This window comes from Rissa tridactyla, chromosome 5 (assembly GCF_028500815.1).
Source record: "Rissa tridactyla isolate bRisTri1 chromosome 5, bRisTri1.patW.cur.20221130, whole genome shotgun sequence".
In the NCBI taxonomy this organism is placed as follows: Eukaryota; Metazoa; Chordata; class Aves; order Charadriiformes; family Laridae; genus Rissa; species Rissa tridactyla.
In genome coordinates this window covers 40,990,185-41,013,041 of record NC_071470.1, presented here as the reverse complement: position 1 = coordinate 41,013,041, position 22,857 = coordinate 40,990,185, and the positions used below count along the sequence as shown (strand labels likewise).

Here is a 22,857-nt window from a genome sequence, read left to right as displayed (position 1 = left end):
GGGGGAGCCTCTGACGCCATGCATCTCCCTGGGGTGCAGGTTGCTGCATGATGTGGATGCTGGGCACTTGAGCTTTGTGGAGGAGGTGTTTGAGAACCAGGTGCGGCTGCCTGGAGGCCAGTGGATCCACATGACTGATGCCTACACCGATGTGGTAAGGATGAAGAGGGCAGCCAGGGGCGGAGCCACCACCCCAGGCTGCAGTGGCAAGAAGCCCCTGGGGACTCAGGGGAGATTTAAGCATCTGCTGGGCACCGTTTTGTTGAAAACACCTCTATATCCCACAGAATGGGGAGAAGGTCCTGCATAAGGATGAGATTGAGTGTCCTCCAGGCTGGAAATGGGAGGACGTGGAGTGGGACACGGACCTCAACAGAGCTGTGGATGAAAAAGGTATCAGAAAGCAGTTTTGGGCATCCATCTTGGTTTTCATCCCCTTCACTCTGCCCATTGCGGTGTTTCCTTCCATGATCCCGTCCAGCACCAGGGATGATAACATCCCCTTTGTGGCTGTGTGAGCTGCCCTGCTGGCTTCAGGAGAAGGGGGTCAGGCCCTGGGCGTACCCTTTCCCCCGTGCTCTGGCTGAGGCTGTGGCTGTGGCATGGACAGTCACAAAGGCAGCGCTTTCCTTGCTGCTGGGGAAAGGCCAGGCCGTTCTTCTGGATGATCTTACCTGTCTTCTGGTGAAGGAGAGATTGAAAGTATCAGGCCAGAGAGCATCCAAGATGGTCACAAGCATTGGGGCTGCCTGAGGAAGGAAGGAGAGAGAGGAGAGTCCCCAGGCTGTGACTGAGACAAGGGCTGGTGGGACACCATGAGTCCATCACCTGGGCATTCCCAGTGGGGCACCTCCATTCCGTAGCAGCATGAATAGGTCCTTATCTGTGTGGACCATCAAACTGGGAAACCGTGTTTGTGTCTGGACAAACCTTTGCTATTAAAGCTGTTCCAACCTGGAAATATGTGAAGAGAGGTCCCTGGTGGGAGGCAAGGTGGGGGCTCTTCTACCTCCTTCACCCAGGTGTCTCCTTCTCTCCAAGGCTGGGAGTATGGCATCACCATACCGCCGGACCGCAAACCCAAGGCCTGGGTGCCAGCTGAGAAGATGTACCACACCAACCGGCGACGGCGCTGGGTGCGGCTCCGCCGGAGGGACCTTGCACAGATGGAGGCCATGAAGAAGGTAGGAGAGGGGCTGAGGAGAAGAGGGTGAGAGTGGGTCGGGGCTGTGTCCCTGTCTCTCCGTGCAGAGGTGGAGGTGCTTGGCCTTCTGCAGAGACATGCTGTGCTTTGGAACCTGGTGGCCCTGGTCTCCATGCTGGAGCAGGCAGCAGCCTCAGTGGTTTTCACCATGGGGGTTAACATCTCCCGGGGTGGAGACCACTCCAGAGGTGCTTGGTTGGGCTGGGTGGGATAGGGACTTCTGCCAGTGCCATGAAACATCTCGGAGGACCAGGGCTGGCAGAGGTCCTCAGCCTGTCCCCTGTCCTAGTGCTGCTTCCCTCTAGGTGGTGCACTTGGACTGCAAATGCCACGGCAACGCTGCCGCTCTTCCCTCCCCCCAGCACGTTCCCTAAGACACGGTTCCTTTCCAGCACTTTTTCTAGAAAATTGTTGCTGGAAAGCAAGGGGAGCCACTGTCACCCCATTTGCCAAAGGGGTGCAAGTGTCACAGAGAGGTAACACAGCTCTGGGGAGGAAAAGCCTTGTGACTGATGCTCCAGGGTCCCATGGTGGCAGAGCTGTGGTGGCCTTGGGAGAGATCAGAGGTGGTGGTGAAGTGGAGGGCAGGCTGGGAAGATGGAGGTGCTGGTGCTACACAGGCCTGGGCAGGATGTGCCCCCCTCTTTGCTCAGCGCAGGCATCCCCCGGCCCAGCGAGACCCTTCTCCAAGTGGGGTTCACCCCAGGGACTGGACTAAGGGCTGAATCCCCAGCTAAGATAGAGAGATATGGGGAGGACATGGGGTGGGACACCTGTAGCAGGCAACAACTCAAAGAGGCTGGACCCAGGTTTGGGTGGGTACCACCCTGGCCCTGAAGAGCCCTGTGCACAAGTGGCTTTGCCCCTTGGCTGTGCCAGGGTCCTGCCATTGTCACCTGCAGAGGGGCCGTGGGGTGGTGGGACGGAGCCTCCCCCTGAGCCCCGACGTATCCCTGCCCCACAGCACAAGCAGGAGGAGCTGGATGGGGAGGGCTGGGAGTATGCCTCGCTTTTTGGCTGGCGCTTCCACCTGAAGCATCGTCGGACCGACACCTTCCGCCGCCGCCGCTGGAGGCGCAGGATGGAGCCCCTGGAGCGCACTGGGGCCGCTGCCGTCTTCGCATTGGAGGGGGCTCTGGTAGGTACCCGCCTTTCCCCCAAAAAATTGTTGCTTGGGAGGGGGAGCCTAGTTGGGTCCATTCCCGCCCTTCCGTCTCAACCCAGGGAGCGGACCTGGAGCAAAGCTCATTATCTGCCGCTTGTTATCTGCTGCCCGCACCCACGGCTGGTTGTTTAGCTAATATTCTGGCTTTCTTAATACACTGGATTTCATAATCCTTTGGCTTTTCCAATAGCTAAATAAGAACCAACCACAGCAGCACAAAGCCCCTATTATAGGGCTTTTTATTTTTTTTTTCCCCATTTGGCTTTTTTTCCCCCCCTCTTTCTCTGCTCTGTCCCCCATTCCGTCCAGTGTTTGAACCCAGCAGCCCCTTTGGGACACAAGCGGCTCCGTGGCGTTCGCGTGCATCAGCCCTGAACTCACGCTGGCCCCATTCAGGAGGGTCCTGGTTGCCGCCCACCCTCAGGGCTGCTGGTGGGACCCTGACTTCTCCCCCTTCACCCTGGGGCCTGTTGATGTGCTTTTCAACCAGACGTTTCATCCCTTTGCATCTTGGCAGAAGCAATCGAGGAGGGTTTAGCTGGAAAACCCTCTAACATGGGGTTTGTGTCCATGCACATGTGTGTGCTTGTGTGTGTGTGTGCGCGCGCGTGCACTCCTGTGGAGGTGTGCAGGACCCCCCCGTGCCCTTTCTCTGGCTTCAGGGGTGATGGGAGGGGTCGGGGTCCGATGGAGCCGCCTTGGGTCTCGACTTGGTTGTGCAGCTTTCCAAGGGCTCAGCCATGCCCTCGTTTCGCCTTCTGTAGCCCACAAATGAAATGGGTTTGTGAGCATGGCTGCAGTGCTGGGGAAGGGGAGCTGATGGACCCATCTCCTGGGGGTTTTGGGGGATGTGGGTAAGACCCAGGGAGGAAACTCCTTCCCCATGTGTGTGGGGCAGAGGCTGAAGCAGAAGGGAAAAGGAGAAAAAAGCCCCATTAAAATGGCAACGTGGCAACATGCCTAGGAGCTACCGCTTGCTTCGCTTCTGGTGACGCTGACGTGGTGGCAGGGGGTTTCTGATTGATTTAAGTGTCCCCTGGTGTTACTGATGTGCTGCTGAACCCCCACCTGCCCCAGGCTGCCAGGGCTGCCCCTTCCAGCCCTCTACCCCTTAAGCCCCTTATACCTGATGTTACCTACTTGGCATATTTATTTTCCCAGCATTTCTTAGCTGTGTCAGTTAGCGTTGGAGTGCCCAGTTCTTAGCGGCCTCCCAGATCTCTCATTTATCTTTATGCCAAGGTTGCGTCTATAACTTCTATTATATTTATATGTAACAAATCCAAGTTATTATTATTTTGCTTATTTTCTAACTGAAAACAATTCTAGCAAAAAAAGCAGTTGTTCTGCCTTGCCATCCCTTCCTTTTCCCTCTCCTTCCTTCCCCAGCAAACACTGCCCTAAGTGTTACTTTTGCTCCTGATGCAGACACCCAATTCCCTTTATGCCAAGCAAATGTCTGAGCCATAAATTTTCCTTGCTTGAATGTCAGCAAAACACAAGGAAAACCCTCAGTGACAGCAGGGTCCCGCGGGAGCACCAGGTCCCTTTGCTGCAGGACTGTGCTGCTCCCGGGAGTTAAGCCATCCCCCCAGTAGGGCGATGCTGTCTGGCAAGGAGGAGTATTTACTTCAGGCATGGAGACTTCAGGGGATGCTGTCCCCACAGGGTGACGTCTGGGGAGGGAGCAGCCCGGGAGAGCGGCAGGTGAATGAATCCCTTCCCGGCCCTGGCTCTGGCTCCCGGCAGCCTGGCGGGTGCAGGACCAGCCCGCCTGCCCTTCGGGATCCGCTCGCCAAATTCCCCTCCGCAGTAGGTCACTCTGGCTCGCCTCCATGCCCTCATATTTTGGGGTTACTGGCTGCATTTTCTGTGGTTGCTTGGTTTTCTGCGAATCGCTTTATAAATGATCTTGCCATACTTTCTGGTTTTGTAGCTTCATGCCTTTCCAGCTCTCCTCTCTTGCTTGAACGACTTACGTGTTTTTCCAGGATGATCCATCCCAAAATAATACCTAGATTTACATAGTGTCTCCCATCCAGCAACCCCAGACCCTCCGGACCTGCACAGGGTTGACCCCTCCATCTGCTGGAGCTGCAAGTGGGAGGAGGGACTCGGCGTGATGCCAGAGCTGGGATCGGGGTCATGGGCTGAAGTGGTGCCGAGGATGGGAAAATACGAGTGGGTGCTGCGGGCTGGGAAGGATGGGTGCTGTTTTTTTGCTCTATCTATTTCCAATGCTTTTTTAACGCAGGTAGAGGGAGGCACTTTTTGAAGACTGAGGTGTCAGGGAAGCAGAGCCCGAGAAGGGCACTCCAACGGGGCAGCAGATGATTTGAGTTTGGGCTGCTGCTGCCAGCTCTGATCACACTGAAGCAGAATAAAGACACTGTTAAGAGAGGGAGCCTGGAGCATCCCCCAGCTCAGATTTTACCCAGGCCTGGGGCCAGGGCTGCCACTGGCATGCCACCAGCTGCTGGAGCCTCTGGAAGCCCCTCCTGTCTGTTCCGTCCCATTCCTATTACCTGCTGCCTTCTCTGTCAAAGGCGTTTGTGCGATTTTGTGGTTGTGGCATGGGTTGCCCGGAGCCCATCCAGCAAAGGAGCTCTACGGTGGTGCAGGGACAGAACAAGCCAACACAACACCCCAAGTGCTAATTCCCCGAGCTATTCAAAAGGGTTGGTTTCCAACAGGAAGATAATACCAAACATGACCAGAATGTGTCTTGGATGCAGGAATGTGCGGATGGTGCTCAGGGTTTCTGGGCCTCCCTCTTCCCAGGGATGCTCCGCATGCGTCTCTCCGGCCATACTGAGCAATCGTTTCAGTTAAGACATGCTGAACCCCAGCACGTTGGGGTCAGGGGGACCCAGAGCTGGGGACAACTGGAAAGCAGAGCCCCAGCGGGTCGCTCAGCTGCTGAGGGGTGGGTTTGTAGGAGCTGGGGATTCCTTGGCAGAGTCTTTCCCAAAAAATCCCATTCTGATGGTGCTACCCCTGTGGACCCGAGCAGTTGCATCCCTGGGGCTGTGCGTGGGGCTCTGCGCCTTTGCAGGGTGAGCTCAGTGCCTGTTCGGATGGACCCCATGGGGTGCGACCCACGTGTACCTGCATGATTACTTTTTTGCATGCTCGCTCTCCCCAAGCACGTGCTGACTCCTGTTTTTGCTCAGAGACTTTTATTTAGCTGCTCACATGTGCTCCATCCTTCCCCTGACCCCAGACAATAGGGAGGGAGGGATGGGACATTCCCCGATCCCCCGTCCCACGGGGAGCAGCGCTGGGGCCGGGCAGCGTGGCAGCTGGCAGGGTGGTGCTGCCCAAAGCCGGGCCACATGCTGCTGCCAGGGCTTGTGGAGCTCCCACATGGCACTGGGTTTCGTCTGCCTTGGATGCAATTAGCCTGATGGATTTGGGGTGCCCCCTTGGGGTGGGTTGAGCTGCCTCAGACGATGCTTCCCGCTGATTCACCCGCTCCCTCCTGCTGCCCCCAGCCATGGGCTCTTCAACATGGTGGCTCTTTCCTTCCTGGTGTGCCGTTTTCTCAGCAGTCCTTGGAGCCTTCCTGCAGCTACCCACAGCTTGGGACAGTCCCCAACTGGCTCAGGGCGGGACTCTGCTTAGGAAAGTAGACCCGTGGTGAGCCCATGAGTGTTCTGAACAAAGCATCCCGTCCACCGGGCCACCCCCTTTGCCCTTGCCATGACCAACTTGCCCTCTCCATTGCCTGTGACTCGGCATCCCCCTCTACCGCTGGGGACACCCACAAAGTGCTTGGCGCTTATTGCTTCTTGTGATGGGTCCCAGCTGACTAATGGGGAGCTTGAGACCAAGAAGTTGGTGGTGCAGAAGCCTTTTAGCACTCCCACCAATACCTGAAACATGGAGCCAGCATAACACCACTGCTTGCAGCACTGTCCTGCCATTTCCTCTCTTTTTGCCTGTATTTCACCTGCGCATCCCTCCCTTATAAGCTGGGCAGCCTTCCTTTCCCTTGGGCTTGCTGACTTAGCCATCACCTCCATCATGTCAGCTTATTCCTGGGTTTCCCGCTTTGTGACAGTGTGTCCCAGCTTTTTTGGGACCTGGTATTTAGCAGCTCGCTTGTCACTGGCAGTCATTAACAGAGAAGGACCACAGGACACAGTGTGGCCCTCAAGGCACCTCTCTGCCCTTGGTCTGATTTCTGGGAAGCCTAGAGCCGAGCTCTGCAGCTCAAGGCTGTCTCTAGTTTCTGATAGAAAGCCCAGAGGATCTGCCCTGGAGCTCTGAGCAGCCCTCCCACCCTGCAAGCCCCATTTCCTCCCATCCTCCTCCAAAAATCATCCTTTTGGAAACCTTTGGCCGATGGAGAGCTTTGGGTTTTCCATGCCAAGCTGGAAAATCTTGCCTGTTTCAGCCAGCTCTGGCTCTGCACCAACCGTGATTGAACCACCACTCCCCAGGCAGGAGAAGAACAGGGACATGAGTTAAAGCAGGGGGGTGAGAGCCAGGGCGAGCGCGTGGTGCTGCTGGGGTTTGGCCAGGGTGGAGGGCACCGGTGCTGTAGCTTTGTGCCCAAATTAACTGGCTGCAACAGGCATGGGAATCCTGGTGGGAAAGCCCAATGGCTGCTACGTTGTACCATGCACGGGCTCCCGCTGCAGGACCCAGCACCTGGGGACCCCGCGGGGACTGGGCGAAGGGAGGAGATCATGGGGGTACTCCATCCTGCGTGGAGACCCCAAAGGACAAATCGTAGTCCTGAGCAGGCGTGCTTTCCATGGTGTTTTGGGGTGTGAGGAGCCCTCCTTCCGCATGATGGACAGACTGGGGGGTGTCCCCAAGCCCTTGCTGTGGGCTTCAGAGAGCAATCCCCGCCTGTCTCGGCTCCTCGGCTCCTCCACTTGCTCGTCCCCAGGCTGGCAGCGGGCGCAGGGTTGGGTGGGGGGACTGGAGGGACTGCCGGTCCACCGGGCAGAAAGGTCACAAAAATAACTGAAGAACTATTCAGCTCCCGCTGGGAGGGGGTGAGGAAGGGAAGGCAGCTCCGGCAAACCCTCGGCGCGACCTGCCCGCCGTAAATACAGCGCAAACCCCAGGGCTTCCTCTGCAGACGATGTCACGGTAATAGCGATTCCTGCCTGGAAAGGCAAGGAGGGCTCTGCAGACCACCGAAGCTCCAGATGCATTTTTAGGACTGAGAAGCTCCAGGCTCTGCAAACTCCATCCTGGACCCCCCCTTTTTTTTTTTTTTCTTTTTTCCTTCTTTCTTTTCCTTCTTTTTTCTTTAAAGACCCCTCCTGTCTCTCCCTAGCATTCGATAATTGAAAAATATTTAAAGATCAGATTTATGCTCTCCAGGAAGTTACCTTTAGGCTCCTTTTCCTGCAACTAAATATTTCAAGCTGAATGCGGCAATTAAGAGGTGATAAAAGGCCGGCTTTCACAGGCCAAGACAAAAAGAGGGAAGGGCGATGGGAAGGGTCGGGAAGGGTCGGCTGAGGCTCCCCCCGGGCAGCAAATGGGGCATTTGCCACCATCTGTATCACTGTTCGCAAAGTTTATACTCCATTAATTTTGCTCGCAAGGGGACTTAGTGAAATTGCTTTAACTACTGCTCCAAGAATGATGAACCTTATGGAGCGGCTTTCCCGTGCTGGTGAGGTGCTGGGAGGTGGGATATGAATTGGTGACTGTTGGGCTGGTTTTGGTGTTGTGTCCCAGCACGGCATGGATCAAGAGCTGGGTCCTCTCTGCCCTCCTGGGGCAGAACAGCCTGAGGGTCCCTCCACAGGGAGTCTGAAAGTCCTCTTGGACACTCATGTGGATAATACCCTGGAGGACCCCATCCCACGGGGAACCCCGGCCGCAGAGGGGGTCTCAGCATGACCAACCTCACCTTGCTTTCTCTTGCAGGGGGGAGTGACAGATGACAAGAGCGATGATGGCAAATCCATCTCCACCCTCAGTTTTGGTGTCAACAGACCCACCATTTCGTGCATATTTGACTGTAAGGCCCTGAGGGTCGGGGGGAGGGTGAAATTCACCTGCAGTGAGTTCCGGCATGGCGTCTCTGCTGTGGGGATGCCCATAGCTGAGCATTTCCCATCCTCTTCCTCTTGCCCGCCTTAAGTTCAGGAGGATGGAAAGGGTGGGGGGTGGGCAAGGAGGTGGTATGGCTTGTCCCCCTGGGAACATGGATATGATCAGGGCTCGGTGCTCTCTTGGGAAGCCATGGGAAGAATTAGTCCAAGCTGCCCTCAGACACCAGCTTGGGGCTGGTTAAAACCCAGCTATTCCCCTGGTGCCCTGCACTTATCCCTGGGCTCATCTCTTAATTGTTTCTGATTCCTCTGTACAGGTGGGAACAGATACCATCTCCGCTGCTACATGTACCAAGCTCGGGATCTGATCGCCATGGATAAGGACAGCTTTTCAGGTAAGCCCAGAAGCCCACGTCTACGTGTTTGTGCTTGTAACTAGTACTGTAATGAATGCTAGGGAGTAGTGGGGAGTAGCTATAAAGCAATTTTTTGGGTATTTATTGATATGACGTGGGGGGTGTTCAGCAGCCATACAACAAAAGACAGTGGCAAGAGGCTTTCCCAAGGCAACCAGCTTGATTTCCCATCAGCAAAAAAAATCAGAGCTTCAAGAACTCTTATGTGAGAAACCAACCAGAAACCACAAGTTACCCAGGTCAGCCATGAGTCAGAGCCGTTTCCTTTGCTAATAGCTCCTTTTCCCCAACCCGAGGTGACGCTGAAAGCCGGTGGCAAGGCCGGGTAGCAGACGGCTCAGGGGCAGGACAAATAAAAACAGTGCGGAGGGCAGGCATGTTTACCATGGCACACCGCCTCGGGCCATCCCCCCACGCAGCCTGGGAGCTCTGGGATTGCAGGCAGGACGGAGGGCTCTGGGCTGGTGTTGAGATGATGGAGCCACGGGGCAGAAACCTCCACGAGATGTGCTCAGAAAAATTAAAAAGGGTGTAAGGGTGTAATTAGGACCTTGGAGCAGACAGGCCCCTTCTTCTGAGTCCTCATGAAGTTTCTGCTTTGATTTATGTGCCCTTGACTTCCAGCTGGTTGAATCCTGGCCAGCCTCTTACCCAACCTTGCAGGGCAGGGGGGCAGCAGCCTCCTGGGTTTGGGGTTTGCGGAGGGGATTCGTCCTGTGGTTTGGGGAAGGGATCAAGGCTGAAGAAGGGAGACTCCGTTTATTAGGAATGAAAGAATTGATTGAAAATATGGATGGAAAGGAAAATACCTAACAGTGGCAAATATGTAAAATGGTGCGTATTTGTTTTCACGACTGAACATTAAATTGAGCTGCTGCTCCTCCGCTCTCCATCCTGGAAAATTTGCAAGGTGGCTGGGAGGCAACAACTGGGGGGTTTCCTTGATGGAGCTGATGCCTGAACCAGGCATCCTTCAGACCATACTGTAAAAAATGCCCCTTCATGGAAAAAAGTGTGATCCCAGGTGGAAAAAGGGTGTCCTGGACTTTGAATGAGGAGCTTTCCGTGTCCTGCTGCTCAGCACATCTCCAGCACAGCTTCAGGCACTTCTGAAATTGCCAGACTTGAGCTGATGTGTTTGGGACATCCCATGCTTGAGCTCATGTTTTCCGGGTTAGGAAATTAAGCTAGAATAAGGTATATCACTTTATCCTTTGGGCAGCTCGGTTATCGTTCAGTGCTCAAGGGTGTTGGGTGTAGGTGGTTTGGTTTTAGGAGTGTTTCGTTTGCAGCAGAGGCTGAAGCGTGGCTGTGGGGATGGGAAAGCATGCCAAGAATGGTCCTTCATATTTGACCTGAGCAAGGACCAGCCCCTCACCAGCTGGAGGGTCTCACATCCGCTTCCCCATGGGCTGGGTCATCCCAGCCGGGTGGCCCTGCCGCTCTTTGGTGCTTGTGACCAAAGCTGCCTTTGCTCACACTGTTAATGCTTTGGAGTGTCATTTTGAGGTGGGAACGCAGGACAGTGGGGACGTTGCTGTTTACCTCTGACTCAGAGGTGGAGCTGGGGCAGTGCAAAAAGTCCCCCATCAGTTCAGTGCCCTGTGGCAGGGGCCGCATCTGAGATGTGAGCAAGTCCCGGGGCAGGTACCCCTGGAGCACCCACACCCCTCTGCCGCGATGCCTGCGGGCAGGACACATCCAGCATCCCCCCAGGACTGTCACTGCCTGTCTGCCATGGGGATTTGCAGAGGGGCTGGGCGTGGGTTTGCCCACCAGTGTTGGCACGGGGGTGATGGATCTTGAATGGGATACAGGGACAGCCACCCGCTGTCTCCAGGATGCAGCGTGGGGACCTGCTGCGGGGAGCAGCCTGCAGGGACAGCTGGGCATCACCATGCCAGGCAGCAGGACCACAGTCCCAAGGGACGCCTGCTTCCCCAAGTGTTTTGAAGCAAAGGGGCTTGAGGGGGTGGACAGAAATGCCCTGGAGAGGTGCAGAGCACCCAAACAATCACCCAGTGTCTGCGCCCACCGAGGTCCCGTCTCCCTTCCACCTCCACAAAGGGTTTGTTGTTCAAAGTGGTGGGGACCGAGGTGATCTCATGGCCCCGATCGGCGGAGCGGGGAGGGGAGTCCCTTCCTTTGGAAAAACCCAGCCAAGGACAACATGAGCAACAACATGCCACAATGTGGAATTGTGATCTCCGCTGCCTTAACAAAGCATAAAGGAGTTCATTAAGGGGGCTTTACACAGTTATAAAAATAAACCTTCTGTGCACATGAGGGTCTAAACAAAGGGGCTTTATGGAGGTCTCCTTTAAAAAGAAGAAGAGGGGGGAAAAAAAAAGGAGCAAAAAGCAAATCCAAATCCATGGTTTTTTTGTTTATTGTAACGCACTCTGCTTTCCTCTTACTGGAAAAAAGCGCGTAAGTGGAAAAGGTTCTTCCCAGCGTGAATAGTGCTCTCTCCAGCCGGCCACCTCACAAACAGCCCCGGCTCATTAAACACGTCTGCTGTGGTCCGGACGCCAAGAAAGAAAATACAACCCCCTTGACCCCCCCCATCCCTGGAAGAGGGGAGGGGGGTTGGGGGATGCTGCCCTACTCAGCCAGCCCTGCATTCAGGTGTCTGGGGGATGCTCCTCCGTCTCCAGGGTCGGCAGGACATGTTTTGCTCCCAGCATAAGCTCATAGTCTCCTGACAGGGCTGGGATTGTGGGGGTTCGTGTAGTGCTGAGAACTAAGGGTTGCCTTTGTAGCATCTGCCATGCTCCTGGCTGCTGGTAGGTCGCTTGGGACTGGCTTTGGCGTGACCTGGGTGGTACCCCACTGCATGCTGGTGGATCCTTGTACACTGTCTGGTGCACCTGTGTCTTGTGGTGGCACATCATGCTGGGTGCCAGGCAGATGAGGTGGCCTGTGTCCTTCCAAAAAGGCCCATGAGGACTCCTGCCACTGTGGAGGTTGGGCTTTGCAGGTAACCAGAGCTCAGGGTTCCACCTGGGACTGATCAGGTGGGATGCAGCAATCGTGGAGGTCTCATCCCTGACAAGGATCAGTAGGTGCTATCAGGTTATGAAGGGTGTTCCATCTCCACATGGTCTTATAATGTGATCCCATGGAATGTTTCGAGCCTCTCAGCCAGCCCTTGATTCTGGTTCTGCCACTGCCCATCTTGTCCCCATGCCCAGTGCCACCATGAGCTGGATGTCCACAGCAGGTTTGGGCCATATGCTTTTTGAAGCTGTCTGTAAAGGAAGGTGTTAGAAAGGGTTGGGGTTTCATATTTCTCTTTTTAATTGATCTTAGGCTTCCTGAGTTAATTGCTTTGATTGTTAAGGGAGGCTACGCTTCACTATTTGGTACTGCCTTGCAGTGAGAAGCTTCTGGCTTTGTCCCAAGTTAGGGGTGAGACACCTTGTTCCCAGCTCAATGGCTAGGTACAAGGGTCTGATGGAACCCTGGAGTACCTGAGACATCTGCGTGGGTCTGGCAGATGTGATGCAGCAGCCCTAAGGGAGACCCAAAGCCATCTGGTATGGCAGCTGGAGGCCAGGTGGGATAATCCGGAGTGCCAGGAACCCAAAACTCTACTGAAGACATGGAGGTTACTAAAACTCATGCAAAGGGGCTGAGAAGATGACTCTGGCCGGTTGCTGGCTGCATCCTCAGCTCATGTCCCCTTTGGAGATATTAAAGACCCCAGGAAGGAGGCAGTAACATCCCAGTCATCTTCATGGTCTGGTCTTCACAGCAGGGCGTGAACTGAAGGCACTGCTCACCCACTTGTGCAGTGCTGGTACCTCCTGCATCTCCTTGGGAAAGACTGTTTGCATTGGGGAAGCAGTTTGTGCTCTCTTCTGTGCTGGAAGACGGCTGTATTATCACCATTGAAACATTCATCCTTGCAGAGTCATCTTTTGGGAGAAAACCCCACACCTTAGGGCAATAGATGAACTATTTGTGCTACCTCACTGCTGGTGAACAGGGTGAGGAGACATGAGGGTAACCTGGACCAGGACAGGTCAGGTCAGATGGTGAGGAAATTTCTCATGCTACAGTAGTGGAGTGCTGGGAGATGTGGCCAGGGAACGTCATGGTGTCTCCACCAGCTGGAGTTATCACAAGACAGAGGATACAGGAAAGATGGAGAGAGACTCTTTATCAGGGAGTGTAGCGACAGGATGAGGGGTAACGGTTTTGAACTGAAAGAGAGGGTAGGTTTAGATTAAGTATTAGGAAGCAATTCTTTACGCTGAGGGTGGTGAGGCACTGGAACTGGTTGCCCGGGGAAGTTGTGGATGCCCCATCCCTGGCAGTATTCAAGTTCAGGTTGGATGGGTCTTTGAGCAACCTGGTCTAGTGGAAGGTGTCCTTGCCCATGGCAGGGGGTTGGAACTAGATGATCTTTAAGGTCCCTTCCAACCCAAACCATTCTATGATTCTATAGTTCTATAGGGTTGCTCTGGTTAACATGGTCTCATTGGATGCCCAAAAGGTTTTTGGCAAAAAAATCCTTCATCAAAGGTTTTTAAGGAATGGAGCTGCTGTAGGATAAGAAGGAAGGTTTTTAAATAGATAGACAGCTAAGTTGTGTGGGCCATTATGGTTGTCTTGTCCCAAAAAGAGCTGGAATGAGCAGGGGTTGGGATTAACCCCTTATGAGGAATAACTTCATAGGCCGAGTCTCTTCAGTTTGAAAAAGATATGTTTTAGGATTGGCATGATAGAAACCTGCAGAACCCCAAGTGTCAGTGCAGGTGTGCAGGGGTGGACTGCTCCTTCTCTCCTAATGCAAGAACTGGGGAGCCTCAAATGGAGATAGAGGGAGCTGGGCACTGCAAAAAAACCATGAGAGGATGATTCTGCATGCAGTTTTGAGTCCTCACTGGAGTATACGGTGGTTTCAAAAGAGATAGGGCAAGCCTCTGGAAGACAACCCCTTTGTAGAGCTGCTAAACACACAGACATCACATCTAGCTTGGGAAGTAACTGAGCTGTGAAGAACTGGTGTATAGGGATAACTGTTGGAGATCTAGGCCTCATTCTCTTCTCAGTTGGAGTTGCCTGGGACATGATGGGAATGTCACTGCTGTTCCTAAAAGACCCACAGCTCCTTCAGCCTGTTCACAGTCTTCCCTGCCCAGCCTGTTGGCCCTTGAATGACTATGAATTGCTTTCTCCTTGCTAGACTGGTAGCTCTAATTCATCCTTTGTCTCTTATCTAACATCTCTCGCAGATCCTTATGCCATTGTCTCCTTCCTCCACCAAAGCCAGAAGACGGTGGTGATCAAGAACACCTTGAACCCCACCTGGGACCAGACACTCATCTTCTATGAGATAGAGATCTTTGGGGATCCCCAGAATGTGTCTGACTCCCCTCCCAACATCGTGGTGGAAATATATGACCATGACACCTATGTAAGTGTGTTGGCATGAGCTGGACCTTCACGGTGTGAGTGTGCTGGGGCGGATGTGACAAACACAGGGCGCTGTTCCTGCCCTCTGGAGTGCAACGCTGTAACATCTCTGGGTGGCTCAGACATTGAGCTGGACATTCAGAAGACAAAAATTCAGCAAACAGCTCTGTTAGTGATGTCCTTGGTGGCCCTGCTCTAGTTAGCAAAGCTCCATCTACATTGTGATTTGCAGAGTGGCCAAATTAACCATATTTCCTTGTGGAAAAAGCTTGGGACAAGATTTAAAGCAGTTGTGTGAGTAGGGAACCACACACTGCTGTTTGCTCAACTGCCCAAAGGTATCCCAAGTGCCTTGTAGTGATGGCATTTGTGGGGCTGGTGAGATAACCTTGAGTCCTTCCTAGAAAAATGGGGCTGTAGCCTGTCACAAGAGCAGACTGCATGTAAGAGCTATGCATAAGTGAAAAGCACTTAGAATTACATTTCAGGAATCTTGCAGGAACCTCTCAGGAACCCTTCTGCCCTCCCTCTTCCAAAACACACCAGCAGGAAGCAGCAAAGGCAACTGAAGGTGCCGTTGCAGACCAGTGAATGGGCTTTTTAAGAGCTGCTGGTACTTAATGGTATACTCAGAGGTCCTGCTCTGGAAATTGTGTGACACCATAGGAATTTCACCTCCTGTCTAAGCCAAAATGCATAAGAAAGAGTGCATTTCTAGCCCTAGGAGTTACACGGAGGAGTCTAGATAGGTATCAAACCCATCTTTTTTTTTTTTAACTGGTCCCTTAATGGTTCAGACATTGAGCCTGATTTTTGAGTGACAGGGTCTTGGCTGAGATGTGGGTGCACGGTGATGGACTCCACCGCGAAGTGGGGTGGGAAGAAAGCTCCTCATGCCTGTCATTGCCTTTCAGGGTGCGGATGAGTTCATGGGGCGCTGTATTTGCAAGCCCAGCCTGGTGCGCTCGCCACGGCTCTCTTGGCACCCGGTCATCAAGGCCAACAGAAACGTCGGGGAACTGCTGGCTGCCTTCGAGCTGATTCAGAGGGAGAAGGTGAGCCTCTCATCTGGACCTGATCCTGTCTCTAACTGTAACGCCAACTTCTTCCCTTGGAGTGTCTCTACCCCCATCAGGATCCAGCCTTTGCTTGGCGCCGAGTTATGTCCACCTGGGCTCAGCAGCTCTGCAGCTGCCTGTCCCCAGTTTCACCAGGACGGCTGCTCCGAGCAGACCCAGCCATGATGCTCAGTGCGCGCCGCACCACAGTGGCGTGGTGGGAGGCATTTAGCAAAGCCGACGGGAAGAGGCTCAGTGCTGGACTGAAGCCAGGGCTGCCTGGGTACCAGTTTGGGAGGCACTGCTTGTGCCCTGCCAGCCCGGTTGGCTGCGGTGCTGAGCTCAGAGCCTTGTCACCTTCGCACTGCGGGAAGAGCCTGGTGCATTTGGCCCCAGATCACTGCCCTTTGCTCAGAGTTAATTTCCGGAGGGGGTTTATGAGAGCTGAAGTGGGCGGTTACTCCTGCAGCAAGCTGCCGCCCTCAGTGCTGGCCTTTCATGTAACGAGCCACGGGGGAAGGAGGCTGTGCTTCGGAGCCAGTCCGGGTGGGAGAGACTCCTCGTCGTGCCCCAGTGTGCTCTGGTGTGCTTTCCCACCCTCCCCGTCCTCCCGCACACACCACCCCCTCTCCTCTCTTGTCTCTGGCTTTTCCACTGGCCGTGGCGCCTGGCTGCAGCCCAGATGTGCCTGTATGCCGGGGAAAGCGGATGGACTGGAAGGCTAAATCTCCCTGTCCTGTTTCTCCCTCCCAGCCTTGAGGTGCTAATTGGGAATGAGGGTCCCGCAGCTCCCTCCTCCCTCTCTCCGATGTAAGTCCCAACTCTGCTCCTGGCGGGATGCTGCGCTCTGCGCTTGATGATGCTGCAGCTGCTGGGGGTGGATGTGCTGGGTACAAGCCTTGCTGCACCAGTGAGTGGCTGCTGGGTGGTGGTCAGGGGATGTCTCTGCTGCCAGGATGGGCCACCGAATCATCTGCAGGCAGCCTTTTCTTCCTCCTCACCCCCCTCAGAAGTTACTGAACTGGGTAGGGAAGACCTTGGAAAGGGGGGTCCTCTCTAAGGACTTTATTTAATCCTAGCAAAAAGCAGCTGGGTGGATTTGAGGCTCTGCTCCTGCCTCCTTGTCTGAGGGGAGCCCTGCCCTTGTGCCCAGGCTTTTTGGAGCCCAGTACTGGGCATGGAGGGGGCCAGCATGTGGCTATGGGAGGACTGATGTTTCTCTGCCAGATAAAGCTGAGTTAGTACCAGGAATGCAAATGGAAAGTGTGTGTTTTTTCTCCACAGCCGGCTGTCCATCACATCCCTGGCTTTGAGGTAATGCTTTTCTCCTGTTTGCCACTCCTGTGCCCCTCAGACTGTCCCCTGCCCTGCCGTACAGAGCTTCTGGGTCCCAGCACCATCAGCTGCTCCTGCAGAGGTTTGCAGCGGACTCAGTTTGCAGCCCTGCTTCTCCAGGAAAATTGTCCATCTTGTTTTAGGATGAAGGAATCCCCATGTAGAGATGCCAGTTTCCTTGAGCTGGTCGTAGAGAGAGCTGAAGTGGGGCAGCTCACTTTTGACCCCTAAACCAGGGCAAATGTACCCCCTTTCAGATATAATTCCTCAGGTGTCAAACACACCATTACCTTCCTGCCCTGCAATAATCTCAGCATTCCCGTTGTGAAAGGCTGTGCTTCCCAACAGCTCCAGCGTGTTTTGTACCTTGCAGCCCGTCTGAGCAAAGGCATTAACTGAAGCTGGATTTTAAATGGTTTTCAGTTACCCGCACTGATTTCTTCTCAAGCCTGGGGATGTTGGTGTGCAGGAACTTGGAAAGCATGCTTTTTCTATTCAGTTATCAGCTACAATTATAAGTCCTAGGATGGGTTTATGGATGAGAATTGCTCAAGCTCTGTATTTTCCTTCTCTTTTCCAGAGTGAGCTGTCCTCCAGCCTGGATGAGGTGAGTCTATATTTAGTTGTCTCTTCATCTTGGAGATTGTTAAAATCGTGCCTCCACGGTGTAGCCACTTCTTTTCAGATGATTCAAGTCAATAGCATCAGGATTTTAGTAACATGAGCGATCACCAGCAGGACAGGGTAGATGGGCTCCGTGCTTAACCCAAGAAGTGTTCCCAATGGCAGGGCATGTTGGGTAATATTTAACCTTTGTGGGATGCATATGCATGAGGTCTACTGGTGTTCAACCCTTCCAAACAAAGCATGTAAAAGCCAAAATGCTGGGCTGACCTTTGGCTGGACCTCAACTGAAATCCCAATTGAAAAGTTTTCAACTTTTCATGGGGAATTTGCCATGAACTGGGGCATGTGCTGGACTGTTCCAGTTGCTCTGAATGAAATAGTCTCCTCGGGATCCCAAGCTGCTGCTTGGGCAACCTGTCAAAGTTGCTACCCAGACCTTGTCAATCTTACCAAGCAGATCACCAGCTGAACCAAGCGCTGCCAGGTTAGGCTGGTCTCTTGTAAAACCCAAGGCAGGGAGCTGAACAAGGGGCATGTCTATTTGAGTTTTGTGGTCGCCCTGGGACCCAGTTAATCCCAAAGTCTTGGAGATGAGCTAGGAGGAACCTGGAACATGCAAAGAGCCTGGCCACATTTGCGCAAAAGGTTGGATGGGATAAATGCATTTTTGCAAGATGGGTTTCTTCCACCCAAGCAGCTTTTCCTCATGGTGTGGGGGCTCGTTGTTGTGCTCCATGTGGGCTGAGATGGATGAGCTCATGTAAACATAACCATCTCTCTGCTCTTTCTCCTCCATTTCTTGTCACTGCCATTTCTGGATGGGGCACTCCACAGCTCTGCACCCCTGCCTTGTTCTACGAGGGCCTCCTACAATGGGTACCTTTTATGCTCAAACACTTCACTCTCCTCTCTTCCTCTGCTTTTGCCCAGAAACCAAGCAAAGTCCCAACAGAGACTCTCAGAGAGACCAGCTCCTTCAGACATGGCCTGGCTTGACCCACCTGCCCTGCAGGAACCCCATCCAACCCACTGAGGCTGCATCCAAAAGAGTGATGCCAGCCTGAGGTCTCCAGCGGCCTTAGCAGTAAATAACGAGCCTTGTGGAGAATCAGGCTCATACGCACATCATTCAGGCTCCTGATGTATCTCAACAGCCAGGCTGGCACCAGACTTCCTTCTATTGCATTTGTTTGGTGCAAATGAGAGTACCCTTTGGCACTGGGATTTAAGCCCCCCTTGAAACAACGCGGCCTAGCTGTGTGCTCAGACTGGGAGATGTTTCCAGCCACTGTTTTAACTGGTCTGATCTGTGTTGACTTTCACTCATATCTCTTCCAACCCTCCATCAAAGTCAGGATTGGCCTGGATGATCTCCAGAGCTCCCTTCCACCCTGATTCGCTCTGACTCGTCTCGTTCAAACCATCCCAGCTGCCAGCAGACCCCACAGGCCATTTCATGGATGTCTCCTCCATCCAGCCGGTTGCGTCTGGGTTGAGAGCTGTGTCTGGGAATTGCTTGCTCCTCACTATCACCCTGAACCCTTCTGGCTCCTGCCTTGTCCCCAGGACTCACTGCTCATTTCTGTCCCATCTGGTGAAACATTTTGTGCTCCTTCATTCAGTGGAGACCCAGGAGAACAACTGCAAAACAACTAGGAGAGCAGCAGGGATTGAGAAAGACTTAGAAATGGCTAGTGCTAGCTGAAGACATTGCAGTGTTAGGAGCCAAGTGTGCGCTGTTGGCTTTCAAAGCTGCTGTTGAACCTGGGGAGGACAGGGGGCAGGCAGGAGCTCCTTCCCCAAGGCTTTCCCCTTTTCCCATACAGATTTGCCAGAAATGATCTTGAGTCCAACGGCAATAAGGAAATGCAACACATGGTATTTGCATCAGCGAAGATTTAGGTGTTCTCTTAAGGAAAAAAACTCCCTTTTTGGGAACAGACTGTGCAGCCATCTTACAGGGGCTGCGTGAACTTTGCGTCTACCTTGGGTTTTGGAGATGGGCTAGGTGGCTTCTCCAGCTCTGCATCTTGATTATGCAACTTGAATGCAATTTAAGCACATTTAAAGCTGGAAATGAGCTTATGTCACTATACAAGGAGAGACTGAAGCTCTTGGTTCAGTCCATGCTTAGGCACCTAGATGTGCTTGAAGTGCTGTGGGTCACAAACAAAAGCTGGGGATAGCGTTTCAAAGGCCATTCAGTCTATTCCTCCACCCCAAGGAAGGATCAGCTCATGTTGATGGTGCAATGTCTAAGCAGCCTTAAATTAAGGCTCTGGGTAAGTCAGTGGGTTACCAGAAGTGCTGAGCACCCGAGCAATGCTGGGGATGGTCTGCACCTCTCCCTTCTCATTAGGCACTCACCTCCCAGATAACCTTCCCTTTCCCTGCTAGCAGTAACCATTTCTGCAAAGCACGTGGACCATGGGAGGGAGGTCTGCCTGCACCAGATTTACCATCTGCCCCATATGGGAATCCAGACATCTGCCCAAAAAATGGAATTACCGAAAATCTTCAGCTAACAAGCAGCTTGATTCAGCAGCCACCAGGAATTGCCAATGAAAATTAAAACTGAGCGTCTAGTATATCTAACATGCCACTGTGAAAAATTCCTTTGTATAGCATTTATATACATACATATATAAACCTGAACCAGTCCTATAATTGAAATACATATACACACTTAATTTAATGCAATAATACTCCAGCCTGAAAAGAATGCCAGTCTCCTAAATTGGTTCCAACTGCCCTTGGTTGAGGGTTGCATTTTTAGAGGTTTTGCTTTCATTCCTGCCTTTTTAGTGGCTCTGAACTCAGAGATGCAGGTCAAGAAGAACCCGAATGCTGGGAAGGCTCAGAGCCCGTCCTCTGTGGGCAGCTGGGGAAGTCTGGCTCCCTGCTTTCCTCCTCCGTGAAGGCAAATTTTGAATCCCTCACTTGCCATCTAGATTTGGTCTCACCCTGAAGGAAATCTCCTTCTGTATGCATGGTGCATAGACAGCTTTATCTGAGCTCTGTCCTGTGGCCTGCAGCTTGGCAGCTGCCAGATAAGGTTTATAGCTGCGCTGTTTTATGCTGCGAATGAACAACCAGCCCTTCCTGCATTGGGAGGTGATGCCGACCCTCCATCCCACGGTGCTACCCCCACTAAACTGTCTGCTGCTCTTCAGCAGCTCGTCAAAGCATCTCATTCTGTCCAACTCAAGGAGCTGTATTTCACTAATTAACCCCCTGCTACTGCTTCATCTCCTCTCCTCATCCCTCTGCTTAACTATCTCACTGAGGTCCTGGCGTGGGATAGATACTCTTTCATCCCCTCCTCCCCTAAAGGAGGCTGAACCTGGATGGAGGGCAGATCTCTCTTAGTTTCCTTGGAAAGGCTCAGGAATCGCTCTCAGCAGTAGATGTTTGATCTTTTCCAGGGTCAGATTAAAGGGAGAGAAACAGTTTGGAAGCACATTCATCCCCCCAGCCCTCATCTCCCCCTGTCAAGGTGTCTTGGACTTCTGGGAGAAGATGAGTTTTGCAGAGAGAAGGAGACTCTGGGAGAACGCAGCATGGGGAGGGGAGGTGATGGCGTCGGTGTCCCATTGTGCATGACCTGATGTGCCTTTGGCATCTCTGCTCCCCACAGGCCGCAGACTCTGACCTGCCATATCCCCCACCTCAGCGGGAGCCCAACATTTACATGGTCCCCCAAGGAATCAAACCGGTCCTGCAGCGCACGGCCATCGAGGTGAGTGACAGGGAGCGCATGAGGCAGCTCACCCCCTCGCAGAATAACACTCCGAATGTGTGTCCTTAAAGGGGAGGATGAGACCCAGAAATGGGATCCAAGCCAGATTCTGTGGATACAGAGTCCCACCAGTGCTGGGAGCTGGTTCTGCCCATGGGTTATCTGTCAAAAAATGTTGTCTTGCTGAGAAAACAAGTCTCACCAAGCAGTCAAATTCTAGGATGCAGCACAGCCCTGGACCACACTTGATTTTTAGAAGGACAGTCTGCTTCATACCAGGATGATATTTGCCCAAAACAGAGATGCTCCATTCATAGATAAGCAATTGTGGACCTGATGTATTGGTGCATATAGAGAAATGCTTGCTGTACGACCTGGCTTCTCCCAGCACTGCCTGTCCTACATGGTTGATTCATCTCTCCTTCATGGTGGGCCAACCTTCAGGTTTATCTCTACTGCTGAGAAGCTGTGAGAGACACAGAGGGAGACCTTTAGCTCACTGTTTGCTGTCTGTTGCTTTCACCCTTCAGATCCTGGCCTGGGGGCTGAGGAACCTCAAGAGCTACCAGCTGGCCAGTGTCACCTCGCCCAGCCTGCTGGTGGAGTGCGGAGGCCAGCTTGTGCAGTCCTGTGTCATCAAGAATGTCAAGAAGAATCCCAATTTTGATGTTTGCGTGCTCTTCATGGAAGTGGTGAGGACCCGATCCCCACCCTGCAGTGATGGGGTCATAGCAGAGGTGGTTGGGAAGGACCTCTGGAGGTCCCATAATAAATGCATCCTAGGGTATATATAAGATATATATATATGAAATATGATATAATTCTGTCCCGCTCAGCCTCAGTTCCCTCTGGGGAGGTGCAGAGCAGCTGCCCTCCCTGCCCTGTGTAGTTACATGTTCCCTCCCCTCTGCCCACAGCGCTTACCCAAAGAGAGCCTGTACAGCCCCCCCATCATCGTCAAAATCATTGACAACAGGCCATTCGGACGGAGGCCCGTGGTGGGACAGTGCACCATCCGCTCATTGGAGGACTTCTACTGTGACCCCTACCGAGAGGAGACAGATGGTCCCCAGGAGCATGCAGGTACATGCTGCCATGACAACCATGCTGCTGCACACCCATGCCCTTCTCCAGGATGAGCTGTGTGTTGCTCTATGTGTTGCTTTTAGCTCATCCCAGCTGTAGGTCTGAAACAAAAATCCCGGGAGGAGAAGTTTAGCTCTGGGATTGGTTGGTGAGATGGGCTCTCCCTTGGCCAAACTGTTCAAACCTCATGATGTGAGCTTTGGCCGGTGTTAAGGCTCTGGACAAGTCTGAGGTCACTCCTGGAGCTTGATCCCAAGGTGTGTTGGCTTTGGAGTTTCTAATGGCTGGATGTCCTTGTCATGCTCGTGCTTGCTCTGATTGCAGATGATGTGAGCCTCACACCCAGGGATGATGTCCTAATTGACATTGATGACAAAGAGCCTCTTATTCCTGTCCAGGTATGGAAAAAATTGCTATGGTGGGAATACACGGGTGTCTTACTTTGTGTGATATGGGGAAACTTGTGCAGGTACAGGGTTGGGGTGGAGGTCAATGCAGATCTCTGATGTGAGGTCGTGTCTGGTTGTAACCTTCCTTTTGCAGCTTTCATCTCTGTTTTCCTCCACCAAGCCATAATGAACAACTACAAACTCATCCTTCTCCTCTACGTTTAATACAAGGCATCAGATTTGCTCTTCTGGGGGAGAGACAACAGACCCTCTTGATGCCAGGCTCTTCCCTCCAGCATATCTTCCTAAAATGTATGGTTTGGTTTGAGGCTAAAAAAGGTTTTCACTCACCCCCTCAGGGCTCTGCTGTTTGGGGTGCTTTCTTGGA

At 53.1% G+C, this 22,857-nt stretch overlaps 1 protein-coding gene across 9 annotated transcripts in view; it reads left to right on the top strand.

Annotated features, from left to right (window-relative positions):
- DYSF (dysferlin) overlaps nucleotides 1–22,857 on the top strand; it is a 107,795-nt gene that overhangs the window by 28,767 nt on the left and 56,171 nt on the right. For all 9 annotated transcript variants that reach the window (XM_054203466.1, XM_054203460.1, XM_054203464.1 and 6 more), the window contains 14 exons: nucleotides 40–154; nucleotides 288–393; nucleotides 1,042–1,184; nucleotides 2,169–2,342; nucleotides 8,268–8,361; nucleotides 8,713–8,790; nucleotides 14,055–14,236; nucleotides 15,150–15,290; nucleotides 16,578–16,607; nucleotides 17,209–17,235; nucleotides 20,893–20,994; nucleotides 21,525–21,686; nucleotides 21,912–22,077; nucleotides 22,405–22,478. In XM_054203466.1, coding sequence (XP_054059441.1) covers nucleotides 40–154; nucleotides 288–393; nucleotides 1,042–1,184; nucleotides 2,169–2,342; nucleotides 8,268–8,361; nucleotides 8,713–8,790; nucleotides 14,055–14,236; nucleotides 15,150–15,290; nucleotides 16,578–16,607; nucleotides 17,209–17,235; nucleotides 20,893–20,994; nucleotides 21,525–21,686; nucleotides 21,912–22,077; nucleotides 22,405–22,478 — 1,594 coding nt within the window. The remainder of the gene's footprint in view (nucleotides 1–39; nucleotides 155–287; nucleotides 394–1,041; nucleotides 1,185–2,168; nucleotides 2,343–8,267; nucleotides 8,362–8,712; nucleotides 8,791–14,054; nucleotides 14,237–15,149; nucleotides 15,291–16,577; nucleotides 16,608–17,208; nucleotides 17,236–20,892; nucleotides 20,995–21,524; nucleotides 21,687–21,911; nucleotides 22,078–22,404; nucleotides 22,479–22,857) is intronic.